General features: G+C 48.5%; 1 protein-coding gene across 15 annotated transcripts in view; it reads right to left on the reverse strand.

The window, feature by feature from the left end:
• The window catches only part of Acsbg2 (acyl-CoA synthetase bubblegum family member 2), a 31,711-nt gene extending 9,661 nt beyond the window's left edge, over nt 1-22,050 (reverse strand). For 3 of the 15 annotated variants that reach the window (XR_015628498.1, XR_015628494.1, XM_087565036.1), the window contains exons 1-9: nt 20,819-21,084; nt 19,415-19,515; nt 15,577-15,806; nt 11,283-11,371; nt 9,626-9,746; nt 7,733-7,816; nt 6,340-6,411; nt 3,493-3,642; nt 784-960 (exon numbers count right to left, since the gene is read on the reverse strand). Coding sequence is in view for 5 of the 15 variants with exons in the window: in XM_087565036.1 (XP_087421162.1) it covers nt 784-960; nt 3,493-3,642; nt 6,340-6,411; nt 7,733-7,816; nt 9,626-9,746; nt 11,283-11,371; nt 15,577-15,806; nt 19,415-19,469 (978 nt within the window). In the remaining 10 variants the exon portion in view is untranslated. Of the gene's footprint in view, nt 1-783; nt 961-3,492; nt 3,643-5,734; nt 5,870-6,339; nt 6,412-7,732; nt 7,817-9,625; nt 9,747-11,282; nt 11,372-15,576; nt 15,807-19,414; nt 19,516-20,808 lie in introns of those variants that run through there. The other 12 variants (XR_015628496.1, XR_015628492.1, XM_087565034.1 and 9 more) reach the window with 7 other exon arrangements.
• Between the last annotated feature and the right edge of the window lie 15 nt (nt 22,051-22,065).

The raw sequence follows: 22,065 nt of genomic DNA on the forward strand, positions 1-22,065 counted from the left end.
CATGCACACTCCATACATACACACACACCATACATGTATGCATACACACACCCCATATATGCATGCACACACATATCCCATATACACACCTCCATACTCCATACATACACAAACCACACCACACACACCCTATACACACACACCACCAAACCCCAAACATACACATAACCTATACATACCCCATATACATACCCCATACAAAAATGTCTCCCAACATACATAAACACACACGTGCCCGCATATACATGCACAAGTACTCACAAATTTTTTTTTAATTTCTTTTTTTTTTTTCGGAGCTGGGGACCGAACCCAGGGCCTTGTGCTTCCTAGGCGAGCGCTCTACCACTGAGCCAAATCCCCAACCCCAACTCACAAATTTTTAAGGGGGGAATCCACAAGGTGGCTCATTGGGTAAAAGCACTTGTCACTCAGCCTGATGACCTGAGTTTGTCCCCAGGATCATAGGATGGGGAGGAGCATGACCCTGAATATGTCCTCTGACTATCATGTACACACTGTGGCACATACCCCCAATGAATAATCAATACCAGAAGCACTGAAAACACACTTTCAGTGCCACTCCAGCCCCTTGCTGGGCTTATTCAGTGTAGTCTACACAACTGCATGGCAGGGGAAGAAAGCAGAGTGGATTCAGCTGTCCTCAATGTTGTGGAATGGAACAGAAAATGAAGATGGAGAAGAAAAATTCTTAAGAGTTTGGAGAGGCAATGTCTGCTCCCCCAAGGCCACTGCATGCTTGGTGAGGACCTCACCCAGCCTTACCCTGAGAGCATCTGGTTGAGCAAAGAAAGTGAGCACCCCGACTTTGATAGGGATCCAGATGTCCATGAGCTGGGCTGCAATGTGGCTGAGGGGCAGGTAGCTGACTATCGTGTCCTGCTTTCCTGAGACGTGGATCAGCTCAATCTCTCGCGCCATGGCCCCTGCCGTCCATGTGATCTAGAAAACAAGGGTATTCCTGTGCCTTGCCTGAGGACCACTGTGTACACGTATATATACATGCATGCACATATATGTACTTATATGTTCACATGTGTGTGCCTATGAGGAGGCCTGAGATAGAGATCAGTTAGTTGTCTTCCTCGACTGCTATCTATGTCATTGTTTTGAAATTGTACTTCCTGAGGCTAAAAGCACTTGCCCCATCTGGTTCCAGCACCTACAGCACAGCTCAGCAACACCATTAACTCCAGTTCGAGGTGATCACATTTTCTAGCCTCTGAGAGCACCCGCAAACGTGCTGTCTGTCTGTCTGTCTGTCTCTCTCTCTCTCTCTTTTACACACACACACACACACACACACACACACACACACACTTTCCTAAGAGACATCCTTCACTGTGAGTGTGTTTGCACCAAGGCTAGCTCGCCCTGTTTAGGGCAGGGCTTTTTCTCAAACCCAGCTTTGCACCCTGGCTACAAAGAGAACCAGCAAGCATCAGGAACCTTGTCTCTGCTCTACCCAAAGCTGGGGTACACAGGTATATGTGTATTGCTCAGTTTGTTACATGGGTGATGGGATGTAAACTCCAGTCCCTGTGACCGAGAAGCAAGCACCCCTAATCAATGCACCATCTCTTCAACCCCTTCTGACTTAATTTTAATACAGGGTCTCTCACTGGAACTGGGGCTCACTGATTTGACTTGGCATTGGCCAGTGAGTCCCAAGTGTCTTCAGGTCTCTGCTTCCTCAGAGCTGGGATTAGAAACCCTGTATCACCATGCCTGGGGTTTTATATGGTTGTTGGAATTGAACTCAGGTCCTTGTGTTTGCAATAAGGCCATCACCCAACACTCTTGCCCAGTCTTTCGGCATCTGCAACACACTAACGTTATCTAGTGGATACAGGAGGCTCCCTGGGACTTGGTGGCTGACTTGTCTGACCACAGAGGTGAGCATTAGGTTCATGGAGAGATCCTGTCCCCAAGCAGAAGGTAGAGAGTGACTGAGGAAGATACCCTTCACATGAATACCAACACAATTCCAAACGTGTAGGCTCACCAAGGCTCTTTGTGATGATGGTTAATCTAGAATGTCAACCTGCAGGGTCTGAGAGACGGCTCAGCGGCTGGAGCTCTTACCACACAAGTGTGAAGACTGGAGCTCAGATCTCCAGAGCCTGATATGCTGTGTAAATACCTTAAGTTCTCAATTGTTGTGATGGGACACCGAGACCAACGCAAGCTGGGTAGAAAGCGTCTGTTTGGCTTACACTTCCACATCACTGTTCATCACTAAAGGAAGCCAGGACTGGAACTCACACAGGGCAGGAACCTGGAGCAGGAGCTGATGCAGAGGCCATGAGGGTGCTGCTTACTGGCTTGCTCCCCATGGCTTGCTCAGTCTACTTTCTTGTAGAACCCAAGACCACCAGTCCAGAGATGGCCCCACCCACAGTGGGTTGGGCCCTCCTCCATCATCACTAATTAAGAGCATGTTCATCAGGCTTGCCTGCAGCTGATCTTATGAAGAAGGCATTTTCTGAATGGAGGCTCTCTCATCTGACTCTAGCTTGTGCCAAGTTGACATAAAATTATCCAGCACAGTACATGTGCAGCCACTAGCAGTCCCAGACACTTGGTAGGGGGAGACAAAGGACCACCCCAGAGCAAGCTGAGCCTGTGATCCAAATGGGAGGGCTGAATCCATATATAAGATGGGGAGCAATCAAGAAAGAAACTAGTGACAAATGTTGGCCTTCAGACATCTGCACACATGTATTCTCACAAGCAAGCTATGATCCCAGCACTCAGGAGGCTGAGGCAGAGGGATGAGGAGTTCAAGGTCATCCTCAGCTACACTGAGAGTTTGAGGCTAGTGTGGGCTACCTGACAACCTGGTTCCAAACAAACAAACAGGAGTGAATCAAAACAAAATGAACTAACCAGGTCAGTGAAATGTCCTGGTGGGTAAAGTGCTTGCTCTGCACAGGACCTGAGAGCCAGTTCTCAGCGTTCCTGTGGTAGTGCGTACATCAATAATTCCGGCACTGGAGAGGTGGCCCAAGAGGGCAGATAGTCTGCCTGCCCCGATCACTGAGGGCCATTCAGAGACCCTATCTCAAGAATCCAAGATAGACACCCCTGGGGGACCCCAGCCTAGGTTGTTTCTGGCCTACACACACACACACACACACACACACACACACACACACACACACACACACACACGGAGGAGAGGGAGGGAGAGAGAGGGGGAGAGGGAGAGAGAGACTCACACAAACACCCACCAGATAGAAACCATGAAACCCATTCCCATTTCACAGACAGGGAAACTAAGGCACGGTGCTGCCAGTTTTTTGCCTTTCCCCCACTTTGCTCTGTACCCAGGTCTACACCCAAGCCCCCAGCACCAACTGTGTGGTTCTCCATGGAGGAAAGACCCACATAAACTTCATACATGCCTCCTTATTGCCTGTTTTGAGCTCAGAATAAACCCAGATAAGAGCTGCTCCAGAGGGCGGGGCTTACGTTGTCATGACTCAGCATCACGCCTTTGGGGCTCCCTGTGGTCCCAGAGGTATAGATGATGACAGCACACTGGTTGGCCTTCTGGCTGAGGATGACCCGGTCCAGCTGTATGTTGGGGATGGCATTACCCAGCTCCATGAAGTCCTGCCACTGCAGACGGGAAGTTGGGTGGGGGATGGGGACCTGGCTGGCCCAACTCCAGTAGGCTCACCCCAAGGCAGGTTGACAGAGGAGGTTGTCACAAGGGTCAAGGCCTGGGAGAACTCTCAGAAATGCCCAGTTGCACCCTGGCCAGTTTTGGGCCACTTCCTGTGTGCTGGTGGGCCTGTGAGCTCAGACAGGCCTCATCTAAATGTCCCAAGCAGTGACTGACTGTGCTGTGCTCTTGGGCAAGCAGCTGCTCTCTCTGACCCAGCCACCTGATGTATTTACAATTCTTAAGGACAACACCAGCTGTAAATAACAGAAGCCTGTCCTTCAAACAGCTTAAACAAAGGGTTCTTAGACTTCAATGTAATTACTTATTTTGGGATGCATGTGTAGAAGTCAGTTCTCTCCTTCCACTGTGTGAGTTCCCAGGATCAAGCTACAGGTCATCAGGCTTGGTTGGCAGCAAGCACCTTTACCTGCCAAGCCCTCTTGAAGGAAGCAGTGACCTCTGGGAAGAGCTCCCATCCTGTCCTGAGTTCACATCATGGATTCCCTAACTTCTGAGTTAGGGACCCAACCAGATGGGTCTAGCTCCACCCCCACACCAGACGTCATCCCTGATTGGATGAAGCCGAGTACTTCATCAGTCTAGGTGCCCGTGATTAGCTGGGATTTTGAGCATATGACTCCAATCACAGTGAAGATGATGAAGTTAGCAGTGAATGAAGAGTTCCTATTGCCTAGACTTGTCACTAGGGATGTGGCCACAGGATCATGAGTGGGGATGAGAGGGGCCTGAAGAGCCAAGAGATTAGCTACAAAAAGCCCAGGGGATATGGGCTGCTGGTCGCAGCCTGCTGGAAGCCTACGTTCTGGGCTGTAGTTAAAGGAACTGACAACCTTCTTTGCTCAAGCCATTTGGGGTTGGGCTTTTACTGCATGGAAGCAATGGCATCATTTAGGTTCAACCAGGGCAGCTGAGCAGACTGAGGCACTGGGCCTAACAAGAGGTTTCCATTCCTAAACTGAATCCTAACTAAGGCTGGCGAGACTAAATCTCAGCACACAGGAGGCTGAGGCAGGACACTATCAAGTTTTAGGCTAACCTGGGTTATGAATTCGAGACTAGATAGATAAATGCATATCTATCTCCATTCAAATTTCATGGGGTCTCCAATCCACTGCAGAGTAGGTAGGTGCCGTGGTATGTAACCGAATCATCCTGTCAGTGTCCCAACTCAAAGGCACTCTCATCCACAGGGATCGTGGCACAACCTACGCACAGACTTGCCGTTACTATGGGGAGGATGCTGCTGCCACCTAGTGGCTGGAGGCCAGAGCCACTGCTCTAGGACTACCCCCTTTTTTGCTCCAAACTCAACAATCCCAGGACTGAAGAATGTGGTCAAGATACATCTAAGGAGGTTTTTACTTTTTCTTTCTCTTGAAACACATCACTTAAGGTTGAACCAAGACCCACACACTAGGCAAGAAGACACCAGATAGCCACACCCTCAACCCCTCACTGGGGGAGTCTAGGCAGCAGTTGTACTTCTGAGTCACATCCCAGGTCTATTTATTTTAGTAGGGGGTCTTAGTAGTTGCTCATGCTGGCCTTCAGCTCACAGTCCTCCTGTCTCAACCTTCCTAGTAGTTAGGATGGCAGCTAAACATGTAGCTAAACAGAGCCGAAAATAAAATTATAATAGATTATGACGGTTTGGTTGGAGCCCGCTGCTTGCCCCTGCACAAGCTGGGAAACCCTGTCTGCTCTCTTTTCCTCAACCCATCTTCATCGGAAAACTCTAAACAAAGGCATGTGCCGAGAGGTCAGTTCTTCATTTCTGGCAGCCGATGTAACCAGCTGTTCGGAATCGGCCAGTCCAATCTATGCCAGCCTAGGAGCCCAGCTTCTAAGCACAGGCAGGCACAGCCTAGCTTGTCAGCATAATGCTTCTGTATACCACGCAAAGTTTATCCTCGAGTTAATTCAAATGCTGATTTCTTCTCCCTCTTATCTTGTTTCAATGTGGGTGTGGCATTATAATGCTTATGTCAAGATCTGTCTCAAGTTTGTGTGAACAATTCTTACCATTTAATCTCAGCCTTGTCAATAAATGCTAATCACCCAATGGCTGGGCAGAGTAGAAGAAGAGAGCGGGAGATCTGCCAGCCAGAGGAAGGAGGGAGGGAGATTCAGATCAGCGAGGAGGACAGAGGATTTGAGCTATGAGGAAGAGATATGGAGAGAGATCATGGAAACACACCTGAAGCCCAGAGTCAGAGCAATAATAATATGCAAGTATCATGGGATGGGGATGGGAGGTAGCCAGATTAGCACAGAAAGTAAAAACAGATCATCTAACTGCTCAGCTATTGAGGTGCAGTTCTAAATAAATCTTAACGGTTTTGTGTATAGTTACTGGGGAATACCATGAGGTAAAGAAATACAGCTACCAATTAGCTCACTGCTACATTTATATTAGAGATAATTCCCTATACCAGCTCCTGGCTGATACCTCATCGCCTTCCCTTGGGAACTATAAAACCTCCCTGCCTTAGCCCATTTGCATGACTGCCTCAGCTCCTCTACGGGGCTGCTGAACCCACCCAAGAGTTGTGTCAACTAAACCTACATTTATCTGCCTTTAATCTGCTCTGATCTGTTCTAAGTCTGCATCATTAAGAGAGACAAACCTGGGGTTGGGGATTTAGCTCAGTGGTAGAGTGCTTGCCTAGGAAGCGCAAGGCCCTGGGTTCGGTCCCCAGCTCCAAAAAAAAAAAAAAAAAAAAAAAGAGAGAGAGACAAACCTATTAATGACTTGGACATAAGTAAAATATTAAAATTTAAATTAATGAGTTATAATTCAGAAATTGTGGGGAAATTAGATCTTGTGTTACCACTGAAAAGTTTGATATTTTTATTTTTATATTTGTTTGTTTGCTTGTTTGTTTGAGACAGAGTCTCTCTATGTATCACTGGCTGTCCTGGATCTCACTATGTAGACCAGATCTGCCAGGCTGCCTCCTGAGTGCTGGGGCTAAAGGCGTTTGCCATCATGCCCGACTTGTCTGGAGCTCTCAATGTATATCAGGTTGGTCTTGACCTCACAGTGATCATCCTGACTCTGTCTGCCACGTGCTGGGTGGGATTAGAGGTATGGTAATTGTTATCTTTTGAAAGATAAGTGTTAACTGTCTTGATGCAGTCATGCCACACTATATACAGATATTAAAACTATTATGTTGTAGCACTGATGAGACAGCTCAAGCTTGATGACCTGCGTTTCCTCCCCAGGACACACATGTTGGAAGAGAGACAACCATCTGACCTCCCCTCCCCCTGCAGGCCCCGACATACATTATATATATATATGCATATATATATATATATATATATGCATATATATATATGCACTCCTAACATAAGTTATTGCAATAAGATTAGCAAAAAGAGAAAATATGTATATACTAAGTTATAAATGATATAGAATATGGGCCTGTCTCAAAAATATCAAACATGCAAATACATATATGTAATTTTCCCCTTGGCAGTTATAAATAAGGTTTTAAATAACATATATTAATCCACTTAGTTTTCAATTTGGGATTTTTTTTCAGCTACTTTCATTTTCTGATGCACACAAAATAATGACTTCCTGCCTTCATCTGCTGGTTTTGAGCTGAGGGGTCAAAGTACCAAGTACCAAGTACCAAGAAGCACATGCCACTAATCACTTGCAGCATTGTTCCTGTAGCCCTGCCCATTTACTCAGATGGCCCATTTCCTTCCCTAGAGTGGCCCCTTTGCACAGTTTTTGTGGAGTCCCTGCCTACTCACTACATATATTTCACTGTGTGGCCCAACCTACTACCTCAGGCTGACTCAAGCTCCTCTTCTTGTCCTGCCACTCCCACAGAACCCTTCCCGCCCACATGCCCTGCCCCCCACAAATTCTGCCCCTTCCACAGGCCCTCCTCCCACAGGCCCTCCTCCCACAGGCCCTCCCCTCCCACCGGCCCTCCCCTCCCACCGGCCCCTCCCTCCGGCCCCACCCCTCCCACAATGCCCCACCCCTCCTACACTCACGGAGTACAGGTTTGTGCTGTTTTCCATCAAGGGCAGCCTGTACTGCACAATGGCTTTCACGGTCTCCATCTTGTCTGGTGGAATCTGAAAGAGTTTCCTGTGGACTCAGGGTCCTGGGACTCAGGGTCTACAGCACCCCCACTGCCTAAGGCACTGAATTCAGATCCCAGGACCCATGTAGTGCCTTCTCAAAAAGGGGATGGGGTTGGGGATTTGGCTCAGTGGTAGAGTGCTTGCCTAGCAAGCACAAGGCCCTGGGTTCGGTCCCCAGTTCCGAAAAAAAGAAAATAAAAAATAAAAAAGGCACCTGCCTACAAGTCTGATGACCTGAGTTCTCCCTGGGAGAGCCACATGGTGAGTGAGAAGAGCAGAACCCACAGAGCTTTCCTCTACCGTCCACACACACCATGGCATGCGTGCACCTGCACATATACACACAATGCATACATAAATAATTTTTTAAAAAAGAAAATAATTTATAAAAATAAGGGTTAGAGCTGTACTCAGTGGGTAGAACACAAGCTGGGCCTTCACAAAGCCCTGGGGTCCATGTCCAGCACCACATCAACTAGGTATGATGGTACACGTTCTGTACTCAGGAGGTCGAGGCAGGAGGATCAGGACTTTATTCAGTTACACAGTGAGCTGGAGACCAGCCTGGGCTCCATAAGACCCAGTTTCAAAAGAAAAGGGGAGTCAGGGGAGCTGCAGTCATCGAAGAGATTCACTGCAGACACATGACCCCCAACTAGACATGGGCAGACAGACAGACTTGTCCCTGGAGATGCCTCTAGGTTTGATTCAAGTCTGACAGGATGGACTCACTGTCCTAGTGGCTCTTGTATTTTGTTTTTTTTAATGTTTTTGTCTGTGTGTATCTGTCTTTATGTGTGTAGAGGAAGAGGACAGCATTGAAATGATGTCTGGTGTCCTCCTCCATCATCTCAGCTTGTTCTTTGAAGCGATCTCTTGCTGACTGACTGCCATGGGTCCTGTCCCTGCCATCCTCCCAGTCCCCGGTGACCAAGCTTGAGCTGTACCATGTCTGGCCAGCCGAGTTCTCCTTCTAAGACCCTCTTTTCAGATCATTCTGCCAGACTGAGGGACTGCCAGGCGTCTGTGCACATGTGAGACATAGAAGGTGTTTCTGTAATATCCGCAAAACAAAAAAAAAAAAAAGAAAAAAGAAAAGAAAGAAAGAGAGAAAGGAAAGAAATGCTACAAGTACAGAAAGAGAACCCAGGTTTCACTGCACACACAAAAACAAACAAGTGAACGGAAAGGGAAATTTCACTGTAAAGCAAGCGGGTGTGTCCTGTAAATTCAGTACTCAACAGAGCGGCAACATGGCTGAGGCCGGCCAAGAGGAAGTGTGTGCAGTTTGACAGCAGACAGAGTCTTTTTTGAGAGGTCATGATGTAGCTAAGGCTACTCTGGAACTTTCTCTGTAGCCCAGGCTTGCCTCAAACTTATAGCAAATCCTCCTGTTCAGTCTACCAAGTGCAGAGACCACAGACATATGTGTGTGCACATTTGTGTGAATGCTTACAGAGGTCAAAGGTCAGCCTCATCTGTAGTTCCTCAGCCACTCCCTGCTGTTACTGTGCTAGAATATTGGGTCTCCACTGGCCTGCTGCTCCCAGTGAGGCAGAGCTGTCTGGCCAGGAGACCCTGGACACTTACTCTCCCCTACCTCCTCAGTGTTGAGGTTACTGGTGTCGCATTGCGTTGGCCTCCAGTGAATGTAGGTCTTATACAGAGGGTGGGAGCTGAGCCCAGCTGACAGGGCTAGGAGTGAAATGTGCCCAACTTACCCTGCTTCCTCCTCAAAAGCAGGTTTTTCTGGAGGGCTTTTGTGGAAACCCCTCAGATAGCAAGCAGCCAGGCACTCACCGACAGGATTTTCTGCAGCTGTTGGTCATTCTCCACTATCAAGACATTCACGTTGGCCTGCTTGATGACGTACTGGCAGGCCTCGGCCGAGTTGGTGGCATAAATACCAACACAGAGGCCCCTGGGGACACAAGACTCACTTGCACATGGACTACATGCTTTCGAAAGGATTGATTCTTTTGTTTAAGATATGTCTTTTTAATTTTTAGGTATGTGGGTACTTTGTATGTATGTCTATGTGTATTTAAAGTCCCTGGATGCCTAAAGCTGGAGTTACAGGTGGTTGTGGGCTGCCATGGGGGCGCTGGGAATTGAACCTGGGTCCTCTGCAAGAGCAACTATTGCTCTAAACAGAATTCTTCTTCAAGATTCCATGTATTTGTGTGGATGTGGTGGCTCAACCCACAGTGAACACATGGAGATCACAGGAGGAGCAAGCGGGTTCCTCCTGCCACCCCGCATGCCTGGGGCTTGGAACTGAGGTCAGCAGGTTTTTGATTAAGTGCCTTTGTCCGCTGAGCCACCATCTCCCCAGCCAGTGCTAGTGTAAGAACAAGCAGAAGAAACTTATTCTAAGAACTACCACTTTTTCAGACTCCATTTAATCATAGGGAAAAACTAAATGCAAAACCCAAGCCCTAGGGGAATTGGAGACGTCCCAGTAACTGAACAGCTTCTGTTGTAAGGAAGCAGTTATCTGAGTCCAGGCATCTCAAGAACAACTTCTCATCTGGCTGGCAGGCTCAAACTGAGTTCATGTTCCCAGGACCAGGAACCTACTCCTATTCTGACTGATGGAAACTCCCATGCTCAACCCTTTGTCAAAATACGATTGGACAATGCTACAGCCTACCCTGCTCCCCCTTGCCTAATGGTTTCACCTTTAAATTTGCTGCACAACATCCCTCCAGAGGATGCTTAGTCTGCTCTGCAGTCCTAATCAGTAGCAGCTTGATTACAATAAATTCTTGTCATCTGCATTGACCTGGTATTTGAGTTATGTTGGGTTTGTGATGGATTTAAGCGAACCCCACAACAGCTAGTGTTTTATGTAGGTCTTTGCAGGGGCATCCTTTTTTTTTTTTTTTTTTGGAGCTGGGGACCAAACCCAGGGCCTTTTGCTTGCTAGGCAAGCGCTCTACCACTGAGCTAAATCCCCAACCCCTGCAGGGGCATCCTAAGGGCTTTAACCCACCATCCAGCTCCCTTGCTGGCTGGGGGTTTAACAAGGTTTAACACTTGCAATAGAGACTCAAACCCTCATCCCCCATTGGAGGTCTCCAGCAGTTAGAACGAGGCCCAGACTGGGGAAGGCTCAGTGGATAGAGCACTGGCCACTCTTTCCCAGCACCCATATGCCTAACAATGGCCTATAACCCCAACTCCAAGGGATCTGAGCCCCCTACCCCTTTCTGGCCTCTGTGGACATCTGCACTCACATGAATACACATATGCCTGTACACACACACACACACACACACACACACACACACACACACACAGCACCCACATGTGCACAAATCTACAAATTTTAAGAAATTATTTTTAAAAGATAAGGCCAAGGGATGGAAAGGGTATTAACTCTCAGCTGTGGCTTTGTGCTGTGCAGCTGGTGGTAGTGGTCTGTCAACACATTGAACCAAAGTGTGGAACATACCCAGCCAAGATGGCGCCCAGAGCAGCAACGACCCACTCAACCGAGTTAAAGCCCAGGATGCCAACGCCATGGAAACGCTGCAGACCCAGCTGGAGAGAACACACAAGAAAGATGCATCAGCTCTTGGGTATGTCCACTTCTACTCACGATCTGATCATTAGGAGGTGAGAAAAACAGAAGCGGCTGCACCAAGTGGGGAGCCACTATCCAGCCTAAAGTCGGGGTGCAGTGAGCTGTGCTCACATCCTTCCTGCCTTTATTTCCTGCCTGCTTTTCTTCCATTTGTGAAGGACACTGGGTGTGAAACTCACTGCTTAGCCATTGTTATTTCCTCAGTGGAAAAGAAGTGCATCCTCAGGGCTGGGGATTTAGCTCAGTGGTAGAGCGCTTGCCTAGCAAGCGCAAGGCCCTGGGTTCGGTCCCCAGCTCCGGAAAAAAAAGCGTCCTCTTGACTGCACACTGCACAGCCATTTCCACTCTCCTCCTCCAGAGCCTCCCATCCTCTGCACATGCATCTCTGAACCCATTCAATATTAACTCCATCCCTCCCAGGTTACCATCCCACTCCTGATGTTGTGGGCCTGATAGCTCTAGGAACCTCTTGGGAATGAGACCCTGCAGTGTGCATCCTCTGTGTGTGGTTCCCAGCAATGAGAATTCCATCCCCAGGTCCCTTCACTTAGTACCGTGTATGAGAGTTCCCTGTTCTCAAGGCTGCTAATGCCCTGTTGTGTGGACACCACGCTTGGCTAATGCAGTGGTGCTAGGATGGAGACCAATGAATGGGTTTCCCTTTAAGACCTTAACCTTGATCTCTCTGACACATGGTGGTCTGCTGATTGGCTGTCTGATTTGTAGGAAATGTGTGTGAATGTCATATGTGCCTGTACATTGGTGTGTACACAGAGAGGGTCACTACTCACATGCCATCTATCTGGGTCTGTGGGTATATAGGGGGCCTGGCAGGACCTCTGTTGCTTGCCATGTCTCTGTGTTGAGACAGGTCTCCCACTGGACCAGCACTTGCCACCTCAGCCAGGCCAGTAGGCTTTCAAGATGAGCCTTTTTTCACCACTGACCCAGGACTGTAGGAACACTCAGGCTTTTGACACGGGTTCTGGGCACCCGGTCGGGTCCTATCCAGGGAGCATTACCCCAGTTCACTCCCTTTGTATCTTCTCATACTTCTTCCTTGGAGCTAACCATGCAGGCTAGGCTGCCAGCCAGAGAGCCCAGGATCCTCCCTTCTTCACCTCCATAGTCTTAATTATATAGATGTGTGCATGTCTGCATGTGGCCATGTGCATACAGCTTCCCCCAGAAGCCAAAAAGAAGGTGTTGAGTCCTTGGGAGCTGGAGTTGTAGGTGGCTGTGGGTCACCAAACCTCATGGTTATGAAGGAAACTCATATACTTTGGAAGAGTAGGAAGAGTTCTAAGTTGATGATCCGTCACTCCAGCCCCAACCTTTGAAAAATTATATTTACTTACTGTGATGGTTTGAATGAAAATGGCCCACGTGAACCTATATTTCTGAATGATTGGTCCCAAGTTAGTGAAACTGTTTGGGAAGGATTAGAACTGTGGCCTTGTGTGTCACTGGGGTGGGCTTTAAGGGTTCAAAAGCTCATAGCAGACCTAGCCTCCCTCTTTCTTTTTCTGCCCAATGCCTATGGATCAGGATGTAAAGCTCTCAGCTACTTCTATAGTGCCATGCCTGTCTGCCTTCTGCCATGATGGACTACACTTCTGAAACTGTACATAAGCCCCAATTAAATGCTTCCCTTGCTCTGGTCATCGTGTATCTTCACAGCAATTACAGTAACTTAGAAGTTGGTACCAGGAGTGGGGTACTGATGTGGCCTGACCATGCTACCTGTTGAGATTTTTGAATACAGAAAATGGTTGAACACTGTAAATTGGATGTCATGGGCCTTCATAGTAGGATCTTGAAAGACAGTGGTTCTGGGAGACTGCAGGTTATGGAGATTCAGCTCAAGTGGTTTCAGAGGGAACTGATATAAGCAACAGGGCCATAGACCTTTCTTACAATATTTTGGCAAAGAATATGGCTGCTTTTTGTCCTTATCTAAGAACCTGCCTGAGGCTAAATAGAAGAGTTTTGGATTAATGGCATTAGCAGAGGAGATCAAAACATCCTGATAGTGACTGTCACATGGTTGTTAGTGTTCAGCCTTATGTAAATTATCTAAGAAGCATGCACAGCAGAGAGAAGCACAAGAGAAAAGGAGCACCAGGAAGTGTAATTCGGGACACAAGTTCTGTGCTCAAGGGCATGTGAAGCTTAAAGGAAAGCCTACTGCTGAATCCTGCAGCTGGTGACCGGAAATGCCTAAGGACTTAAAGGAAGATTTATGCAAACAAGGAACACAGTAACAAGTCAAAGCAGTAACAGGTCAAAGGTCAGGCAAATGTAGGTCTCCATCCCAAGTAGGCAGCAGGACTTGCTAGCATCAACCATGTGGTTCTGGTTTTAGAGTCATGGAAGATACCGAGGCCAGGCCTGTGGCAGGGGAGGCCTTGCATGGAGGCTTGGAGAGATTGCTATGTGTATCCTGGATTATATTGGAGAGTTTTGAAATGCTGGAGATGGGGCTGGAGAGATGGCTCAGTGGTTAAGAGCCCTGACTGCTCTTCCAGAGGTCCTGAGTTCAAATCCCAGCAACCACATGGTGGCTCACAACCATCTGTAATGAGATCCGATGCCCTCTTCTGGTGTGTCTGACAGCTACAGCGTACTGATATTAAATAAATAAATAAATCTTTAAAAAAAAAAAAAAGAAATGCTGGAGATGCCAGAGCAGTGGGCTATCTGCTGAGGAGAGCTCCACACTGGGCATGGAGCTAGCCCAAGGGAGAGAGTGTGTTACACAGCAGAGCTAGAGTGGGGCCCAAAGAGCCACCCGGGCTTTGGTCTTTGGTGTTCAGCAGTTCCTTACTGCTCACCCTTTCCTCCGGAATGATAATGTATGTTCTGTGTCATTGTATGCTGTTCACATATGATCTGAGTTTTGATTTTACAGGTAAGAGACTGCCTTGAGTCTTAGAGACTTTGAACTTTGAATGAGTGTCCAGACTGTGATAGATTGTGTATTGCCTTACAGGCAATTCTGCTGTGCTCCTCCCAACCATGACCTAGCAACAACTTATGTCAGCAGCAGCAGCCATTGCTACCTGCTCTCCACTCCACCCACTTCCTCCTCCTCCTTCTCGCTCTCCCTTCTTATTTTTTTTTTCTCTCTCTCTCTCTGTTCCCAGCCAGCCTCTCTTTCTGCACTTCTCTGTCCTCACTTTCTCTGCATCTAGCCTCCCTTAAATCATGGTGTAATTTCTCGGGACAGACACCTTGGCATGGACCTGCCAGGCACACTCCCCCCAATTGCTGCATTATATTTCATAGCCATGTGGACTTCTAAAGTTGGACCGAATGCATTTTTGCATTATGATACAACCACAAACCTGCAGGGGCCAGGAGATGAGTGGAACGTGGTGTTGAGAATGAGAGCAGCCCCATAGGCTCGTATGCTTGACTGCTTGGTCCCCAGTGAGTGGCACTATTTGGGAGGGGCCAGGAGGTATGGCTTTGTTGGAAAAGGTGTGTCACTGGGGTGGGTTCTGAGGATTCAAATTTCCACCCAAGGGCCACTCTTGCTTTCTGTCTCTGAGTTGCTCTCAGATGTAGGTTCTCAGCTCACATCTAGCACCATGCATCCTGCCATGCTCCCCACCATCATGATAATGGACTGAGTCTGTTAAACTGTAAGCCAGTCCCAATTAAAATTTTCCGTTATATGAAAATTTGTTATATATAATTTATTTATATAAAAATTATATATAAAATTTCTCTTATAAGTTGCCTTGGTCATGATGTCCTCTCACAACAATAGAAAAGTAACTAAAACAGTGTCTTATGTAGCCCAGGCTGGACTCTAGCTCTCTGTGTTGCCAAGTCTGGCCTTGAACTCCTGGTCCTCCTACCTTCACCTCCTGAAAAAGGATGACAGGTATGTACCGTCACATCTAGTTTTATGTGGTACTAGGAATGGAGCCAGGGTTTTGTGCATGTAGGAGACCTCTCTGGCCAATGGAGCCCAGTCCAGCTTCTTTCCCTTTTTTTTTTTTTCTGAGACAGTGTCTTACCTTGTACCCCAGGCTGGCTTGGAACTTAGAACTGTCCTGCCTCAGCTCCCTGCATGCTGGGACTGCAGAGGCTCATACACCAAGCTGTAAGGAATACTGCTTCTGAATGGCTGCATGGGAGGGGAGCTGCTCACCTTGATCAGAGATCTGGCTGCCTTTCGACACACGTCATAGTACTGGCTGAACGTGAGCGTGTCCCACTTTTTGCCGTTCTTCGAGGCTAGGGCTGGATAAGCGCCGAATCGTTCAACAGATTCCTGAAACAGCTCAGGGATGGTCATTGGGGTCTCATGGCCTGGCCCATGTTTGGACAGCCTCAGCAGCACCTCTCCATCACAGTGAGTGCTCCACAGCCTGGGGGCAGCTGTAAGGGTCACGGTAAGGAGAGGTGATGTCATGGAGCCGAGAAGGCTCTGTATACACTGGGCCAATGTTCTATAGTGGAGCCACAGCTTCAGCCCTCACCGGTATTCTCAAAACATTTTTATATTTATTTATGATTTATTTATATATATATATACATAAATATATTTCTGAGTGTTTTGCCTGAATGTAGCTGTGCTCTGTGCACCTGTAGTGCCCACTGAGACCAGACGAAGGCAGAGCAAGAGTTCACTACCACCGAGTGGCATCCAAACCACTTGAGTGCTTGCTTTAAACCACCTTGAGAACTTCATTGATTGTGGTGTTGTGGAGAGGACTCTGGAGTGGTTTTTGTTTTGTTTTGTTTACTAAAGAAGCAGGTAGTTCTCACATGAGTGGGCTCTTAAAGCAACGTTGCATCCCATGTACTCCAGCAGTTGAGCTCCCATCTCAAAGCCCACCCCTGTGGCAGAGGTCCTGCAACACGTCCTGTCCATTTCCCAGCACCAGCACCAGCTGCAGACCAGGTACTCAAATGCCCCAGACCATGAGGAACACTTCTCATTTGAGTCTCCAAGCTAGAAGACTCATATTCTCCTAGCTGAGCCTGTGTGTGTTTTCTTTTACTGTAACAGGACGTCTGAGACTGGGAGGTTTTATAAGAACAACAGATTATCTCACAATCTTGGGTGCTAGGAAATGAGCCTGTCTCTAGCAGAGACCTCGGACTAAATTGAAACATGTGGTGTATGCAGACACACATGCAGGCTAAGCGTCCACACAAAATAAAACAATAGTCGATGTTTTTAAAAAAACAAAAGTAAAATGGACTATTTCATTGTTGCAGGAGGTTTTAAGCATGATGTTGGCTCTGCTTTGTAGTTGCGATGACTTCTCTTATGCAGGAGTACAGGGCAGAAAAAATTTCAAAATGTACAGTTTGGAGAGAGAAAGAGTGCCCGGAAACTATGTTGCAGTTTGCAGTGAGGTCCGGGCTGGCGGAGCTTCCACTGACGCGGTTAGTGATCAGCACCATGGAGAGATCTATGCTGGAATGCAGGGGGAGACCCTCAGGGCAAAGTCCCACCCAGCTAAGCTTCCAGTTCCCGAGGGAGACTTCCATGCTCCTGGGAAGTCAGGGATGGGAAAGCGGCTGCTATGGCTGCTGCTGCTGTGGTTATCGGGCAAGCCCATCCCAAGCTGGCTTTAGATGGACAAAAGATGCCTCAGTGAAGGAATCATGGGCTCTTCTCCTGTGGCTTCAGAGAGATGCTGAGGCCAGGCTGTATGGTGGGGCTATCCTGTGTGCTGGCTAGATTTATGACAACTTGACAGAAGCTAGAGTCCTTAGAGAGGAGCCAGCCTCAGTTGAGAAAATTCCTCCATAAAATCTAACTGAAGGCAAGCATGTGGGGCATTTTCTTAGTTAGTGATGGATGTGGGAGGGCCCAGCCCACTGTGGGTGGAGCCATTCCTGAGCTGGTGGTCCTGGGTTCTCTAAGAAGCAGGCTGAGCAAGCCATGAGAGCAAGCCAGTCAGCAGCACCCTCATGGCCTCTGCACCAGCTCCTGCCTCCAGGTTCCTGTCCTGCTTGGGTTCCTGTCCTGGCTTCTGGGTGGTCTGAATGAGAATTGCCTCATAGGCTCCTTAGTTCTGGGGCTGTTGCAGGGTGGCTACCTAGCCTTGCTGCCCGAAATATGGGGGCAGGCTTAGGATTAAAAGGCCCCATACCACTTCTACTTTGATCTCTGCTTCCTGCCTGCAGTCCCAGACATGAGCTCTCAGCTTCCAGTGCCTGCCATCGTGGCTGCTGCTTGCTGTCATGTCTCTCACCTTTGTAAACTCTTATCCCTCTGAACCACAAGCCAAACAAAGCCTGTTCCTTAAATTACATCTGGTCTTACCATGCTGCAGGAAGTAACAACATGGATGGAAGGAGGCCAGAAGGGAGACGTTGGCGGCAGCACAGGCGTGAACCTGAGAGTCTTGCGGGGAAAAGCCTACAAATGATGTGTGAGTGTGTGTACATGTATGTTGGGTAGAACTTCCTTCTGAGATAAAAGCACTCCGTCACGCAGAGAATACCCCTATGCTTAGAAAGTAAACAGTTCAGATCCCTCAGGGAGTCCCTGAACAGTGACGAGATTCCCCCGCCCCTCTCTCTGGGAGCTGGTTGGTTCTTGTCAAATACAAACCTAGACTGAGAAGACACCTCCATCAGAAAGATGTGTAGGCAAGTCTGTGGTGCACTTTATAGACGGATAATTGGCATGGAAGGGTCCAGCCATCTCTTAGCAGGCGGGGAGGGTCCTGCATGGTATAAAGCCATCTGAGCAAGCCTTGGGGAGCAAGTCAGTAAGCAACACCCTCCATGGCCTCTAAATGAGTTCCTGCTCTGATTTTCCTGGATGATGGACTGTAAGCTGTAAGATTGAATAAACTGTTTCCTCCCCAAGTTACTTTTGGCCATGGACTTTATCACAGCAATAGAAACTCTGACTAAGACACTCCCCAAGTATCTATACTGCCAGGACTGCTGAAACACACTCTCATAGATGCAAAGGGCCATCTCCAGCTTGTCACCTGCCTGCCGGCTGTGCGGTGAGCATCAGGGTCCCAGCTTTCTGAGCAGTCACTCATGCCTTGGTGATGCAGCTGTCTCTGAGTCATTTCTGCTCCTGTACGTGACCCTTCACCCATATGCCTGTCAGTGACCCCAGTAAAACTCAAGGCGCCAGGCCGGACTTTGGTGGTGTCCATGCTTTGGTCCGATGTGCTTTCCTACCTCAGGAGGGTGGGCTGCATCTCAGCAGGAAGTCTTCTCACACAATAAGGGTGGGTAGGGGTAGGTATCTGTTCAGGTTTTCCCAGGAAAAGTGCCACATAACCAAGAGTATGAGTGTCTGTGTGAACGAGCGTGCATATATGTGCACATACATCTGTGTGTATGTGCACATATGAGTGTATGTGTACCCCACTGAGCCATCTCTCCTGCCCCTTAAAATTTTTCGAATAAAGAACTTGTGCGGTTAGCTTTGTCAAGTGATATTTTTTAGAATCACCTGAGTCTCAGTGAGGAGCATGTAGAGGGCAGAGCAGCTGAGTGCTGGTGTGTGTGCATGAGGGCTAGAGTGTGTGGTGCGTGTGCACGAGGGCTAGAGTGTGTGGTGCGTGTGCACGAGGGCTAGAGTGCTGGTATGTGTGCACGAGGGCTAGAGTGTGTGTATGCTCTCTCTGCTCATGGATATCACACGACCGGCTGCCTCAAGCTGCTGCTTTGACTCCCCACCACAGTGGATATTAACACGGGATGGGTTGCTGGTACAGCCTTCCCCATAAGTCACTTTTGTCAGGACGTTTATCACAGTACCAGAACCTAGGAAATATGCAAATGCGCTTCCCAGACAGCAAATGACCCGTGCTGTACCTCTTGACCTCCAGTTATCACCTGTGACCTAAGTGACTGTACCCCAAACTGCTGACCACTTTATACCCAACAAGGAAGAATGTGACAGCCCAGGAGGTCAGGCATGCTCAAGCCGAGATGGCTGGGTGGCCCCTTAGGAGAAAACATTCCTCTCTGTGTTGTACTCTCTGGCTGTCACTAACCTGAGGTGGTGTCCATGCCTCTATCAGGGTCTTCTGCCTTCTTCTCTTGAGTCATTGGTGGTCCCACCTTTGCAGGTTCACAAGAAGTATTTGTCACAGTGCTGCAGGGCCACAGACAATGAACCAATGAAGGAATCAGAGAAAGTTGGCAAGAACAGCAGAGGGGCTAATTTCCAATCCACTGGTAATGTCTGCCTAGACCTTGGATTGCTTAATCATGCCTGATTTGCTCTGGAACGATCTGTTATGTGCCAGAGAATGGTTCATTTCTAAGTTAGAGGGTGTTCAGTGGTAAGGTCTAACAGACTTAGCTGCCCTCCCTCCTTTCCCCTGCTCCTTCCGTCTCTCTTCTCTCTCCTTGTTTTCATGATTATTATTGGTCCAGCCAGCCAGCTCATAGGTGAAGGCCCTCTCTGTCAAGCCTGCCAACCTGCGTTCAATCGATAGGATCCACATGGGAGGGGAGAACTAACCACCCCAAGTTGCCCTATGACTACAACAGAGGCACAAATACATACAATGACAATAAAACGATTTTTAAAAATCTGTAGCTAGGCACAGGGTGTGTGCTGTCACCGCAGCTTTCTGGAGGGCAGTGATCCTAGAGTTGATGGTGGCTGAGCAATGTAGACCTACTCTCAAAAAATAACAATAATTAAAACATTTTAATTTTCTACAACCACTATAAACAAGCTGGTTGTGGTGGTACACGCCTCTCATCCAGCACTTGAAGGGGAAACGCAGGTGGATCACTGTGAGTTTAAGGCCAGCCAGAACTACAAACAGTTCCAAGCAAGCCAGGGCTACACGGTGAAACCCTGTCACAAAACAAAACAAAACAAACATAGTTCAAACTCAAGGGCTTGGAAGCACAAGGACCTGAGTTCGAGTCACCAGTACATGTCAACCCCCAGGTGTGGTGGTGTGCATCTGTAGGCCAGCTCTGGCCAGGCGGAGACATCTGGCCCACCCAGTGAGCTCCTGGTTCTGTGGGAGATGGTACCTCAAAATCCAAGGTGAACAGTGCCTGAGGGGTGGCAGCCAACGTTGACCACAAATGCACAAGGTGGACTTCGGACAGTCTGGTATGTGGCAGACACTGTGGACAATGCACACTACTACAGCACCATGGGGCCTCTCTGCTATTTGACACTTAGTAGTGCAGGTGCTGGTGTCGCAGGCGAGCCCTACCGCATCCAGCTTTTACTGTGCTCAGTTTAAGGTTCTGGGAACCTGAGCCCAAGCCCACACATTTAGTGCTGCAAGTACAGAAGGATCGGGAGTTCAAGGCAACGTTGCCTCAATAAGGAAAAACTAAACTGGCCTTCCCTAAATGTAGGCTCTGTTCCGACAAGGCCGTGTGCCCCACGCAGAGGTCCTTTTGGGAACCTTACCAACTGTTACCTTTCACAAGGTGGCCAGGTGTCACAGACGGAGACATCTGTTCAGCAAAGTATCTCTCCTTGCACAGAGTTGGTCAGTGATGGGTTGTCCCAGAAGCATGTGTGTGCGTGCGTGTGCATGTGCTGTCCCTTCTTGCTCTGGTCACCCCTCAGTCTAGCCAGGGCGATGGTGGTAGTGGATGGAGAGAGGAAGGTAGATAGGTTCCCACCCAACACAACTCCATAGTTCAGGCTTCTGGAACCTTCTGCTCAGGAGCCCCTTATGACATCACTGGCTGTCCTCCCCTTATGACATCACTGGCTGTCCTCCCCTGCACCCAGCCTCAGGAGGAAAGTGTTCCCGGAGAAAGTGCACTCCATTCACTCACCATCCGCCAATTCATTTATTCTCTTGTTCATTCATTCATTCATGCACACATCTTTCAGCCACTCACCAGGGTACTTACTCGTCCAGTCACCGAGCCAGTCATTCGTTCATTCCTTCAGATATCTGTGTGTGCTTGTGCAGCTTTTACAGCTCCAGTGTGGAGCACTGTGCATCACACTGGGTAGAAATAGAAGTGAAACCAGACAGCGCCATTCGAGAACCTATGGAGAATCTCAAACCAAAAATCACACCAAAAGCTATCAGGGTCTGGGGCTGTGGCCCAGTGGATAGTGCCCAAATAACACGCACAAGGTCCAGGGTCCCATCCCAAGCATCACATGAATGACATGGTGGCACACGCCTGTCAAACCAACACTGGGGATGGTGGAGGCAGGAGGATCAAAAATTCAAGGTCATCCTTGGCTACACAGGGAGTTCGAATGTAGCCTAGGCTATGTACGTGAGATCCTGCCTCAAACAAAACATGCATTCACATTGTGAAACCATCATCACTGTCCAGTTATAGAGCCTTCTGTCTCCCTAATCTGAAGCTCTGCCCCAATTCAGTGCTCACTCCCAGACCCTCCCAGGTCTCCACCATCCACTTCCTGTCTCCGTGACTTGCTCTGGGGCCTGCAAGTGAGACCCTGGGGTGCATGCCCTCGTCTGGCATATTTCCTTGTTGGACAGTGTCATCACGGGTCCTCCACGTTGGAATCAGTATCCTATCAGAATATCCTGTCTCAACCTGGAGTGGCCACACCCTCGCTCCCATATCTGTCGGTGAGCATGAGCCAAGCAGGGATACTGTGTGGATAGGGCTGTGGATGGCCCTAAGTCCCTTATTTCACTGGCTCCTGGCGTATGCCCAGAAGAGGTCT

The sequence above is a fragment of the Rattus norvegicus genome, chromosome 9 (genome assembly GCF_021556685.1).
Source record: "Rattus norvegicus strain SHRSP/BbbUtx chromosome 9, alternate assembly SHRSP_T2T, whole genome shotgun sequence".
NCBI lineage: Eukaryota > Metazoa > Chordata > Mammalia > Rodentia > Muridae > Rattus > Rattus norvegicus.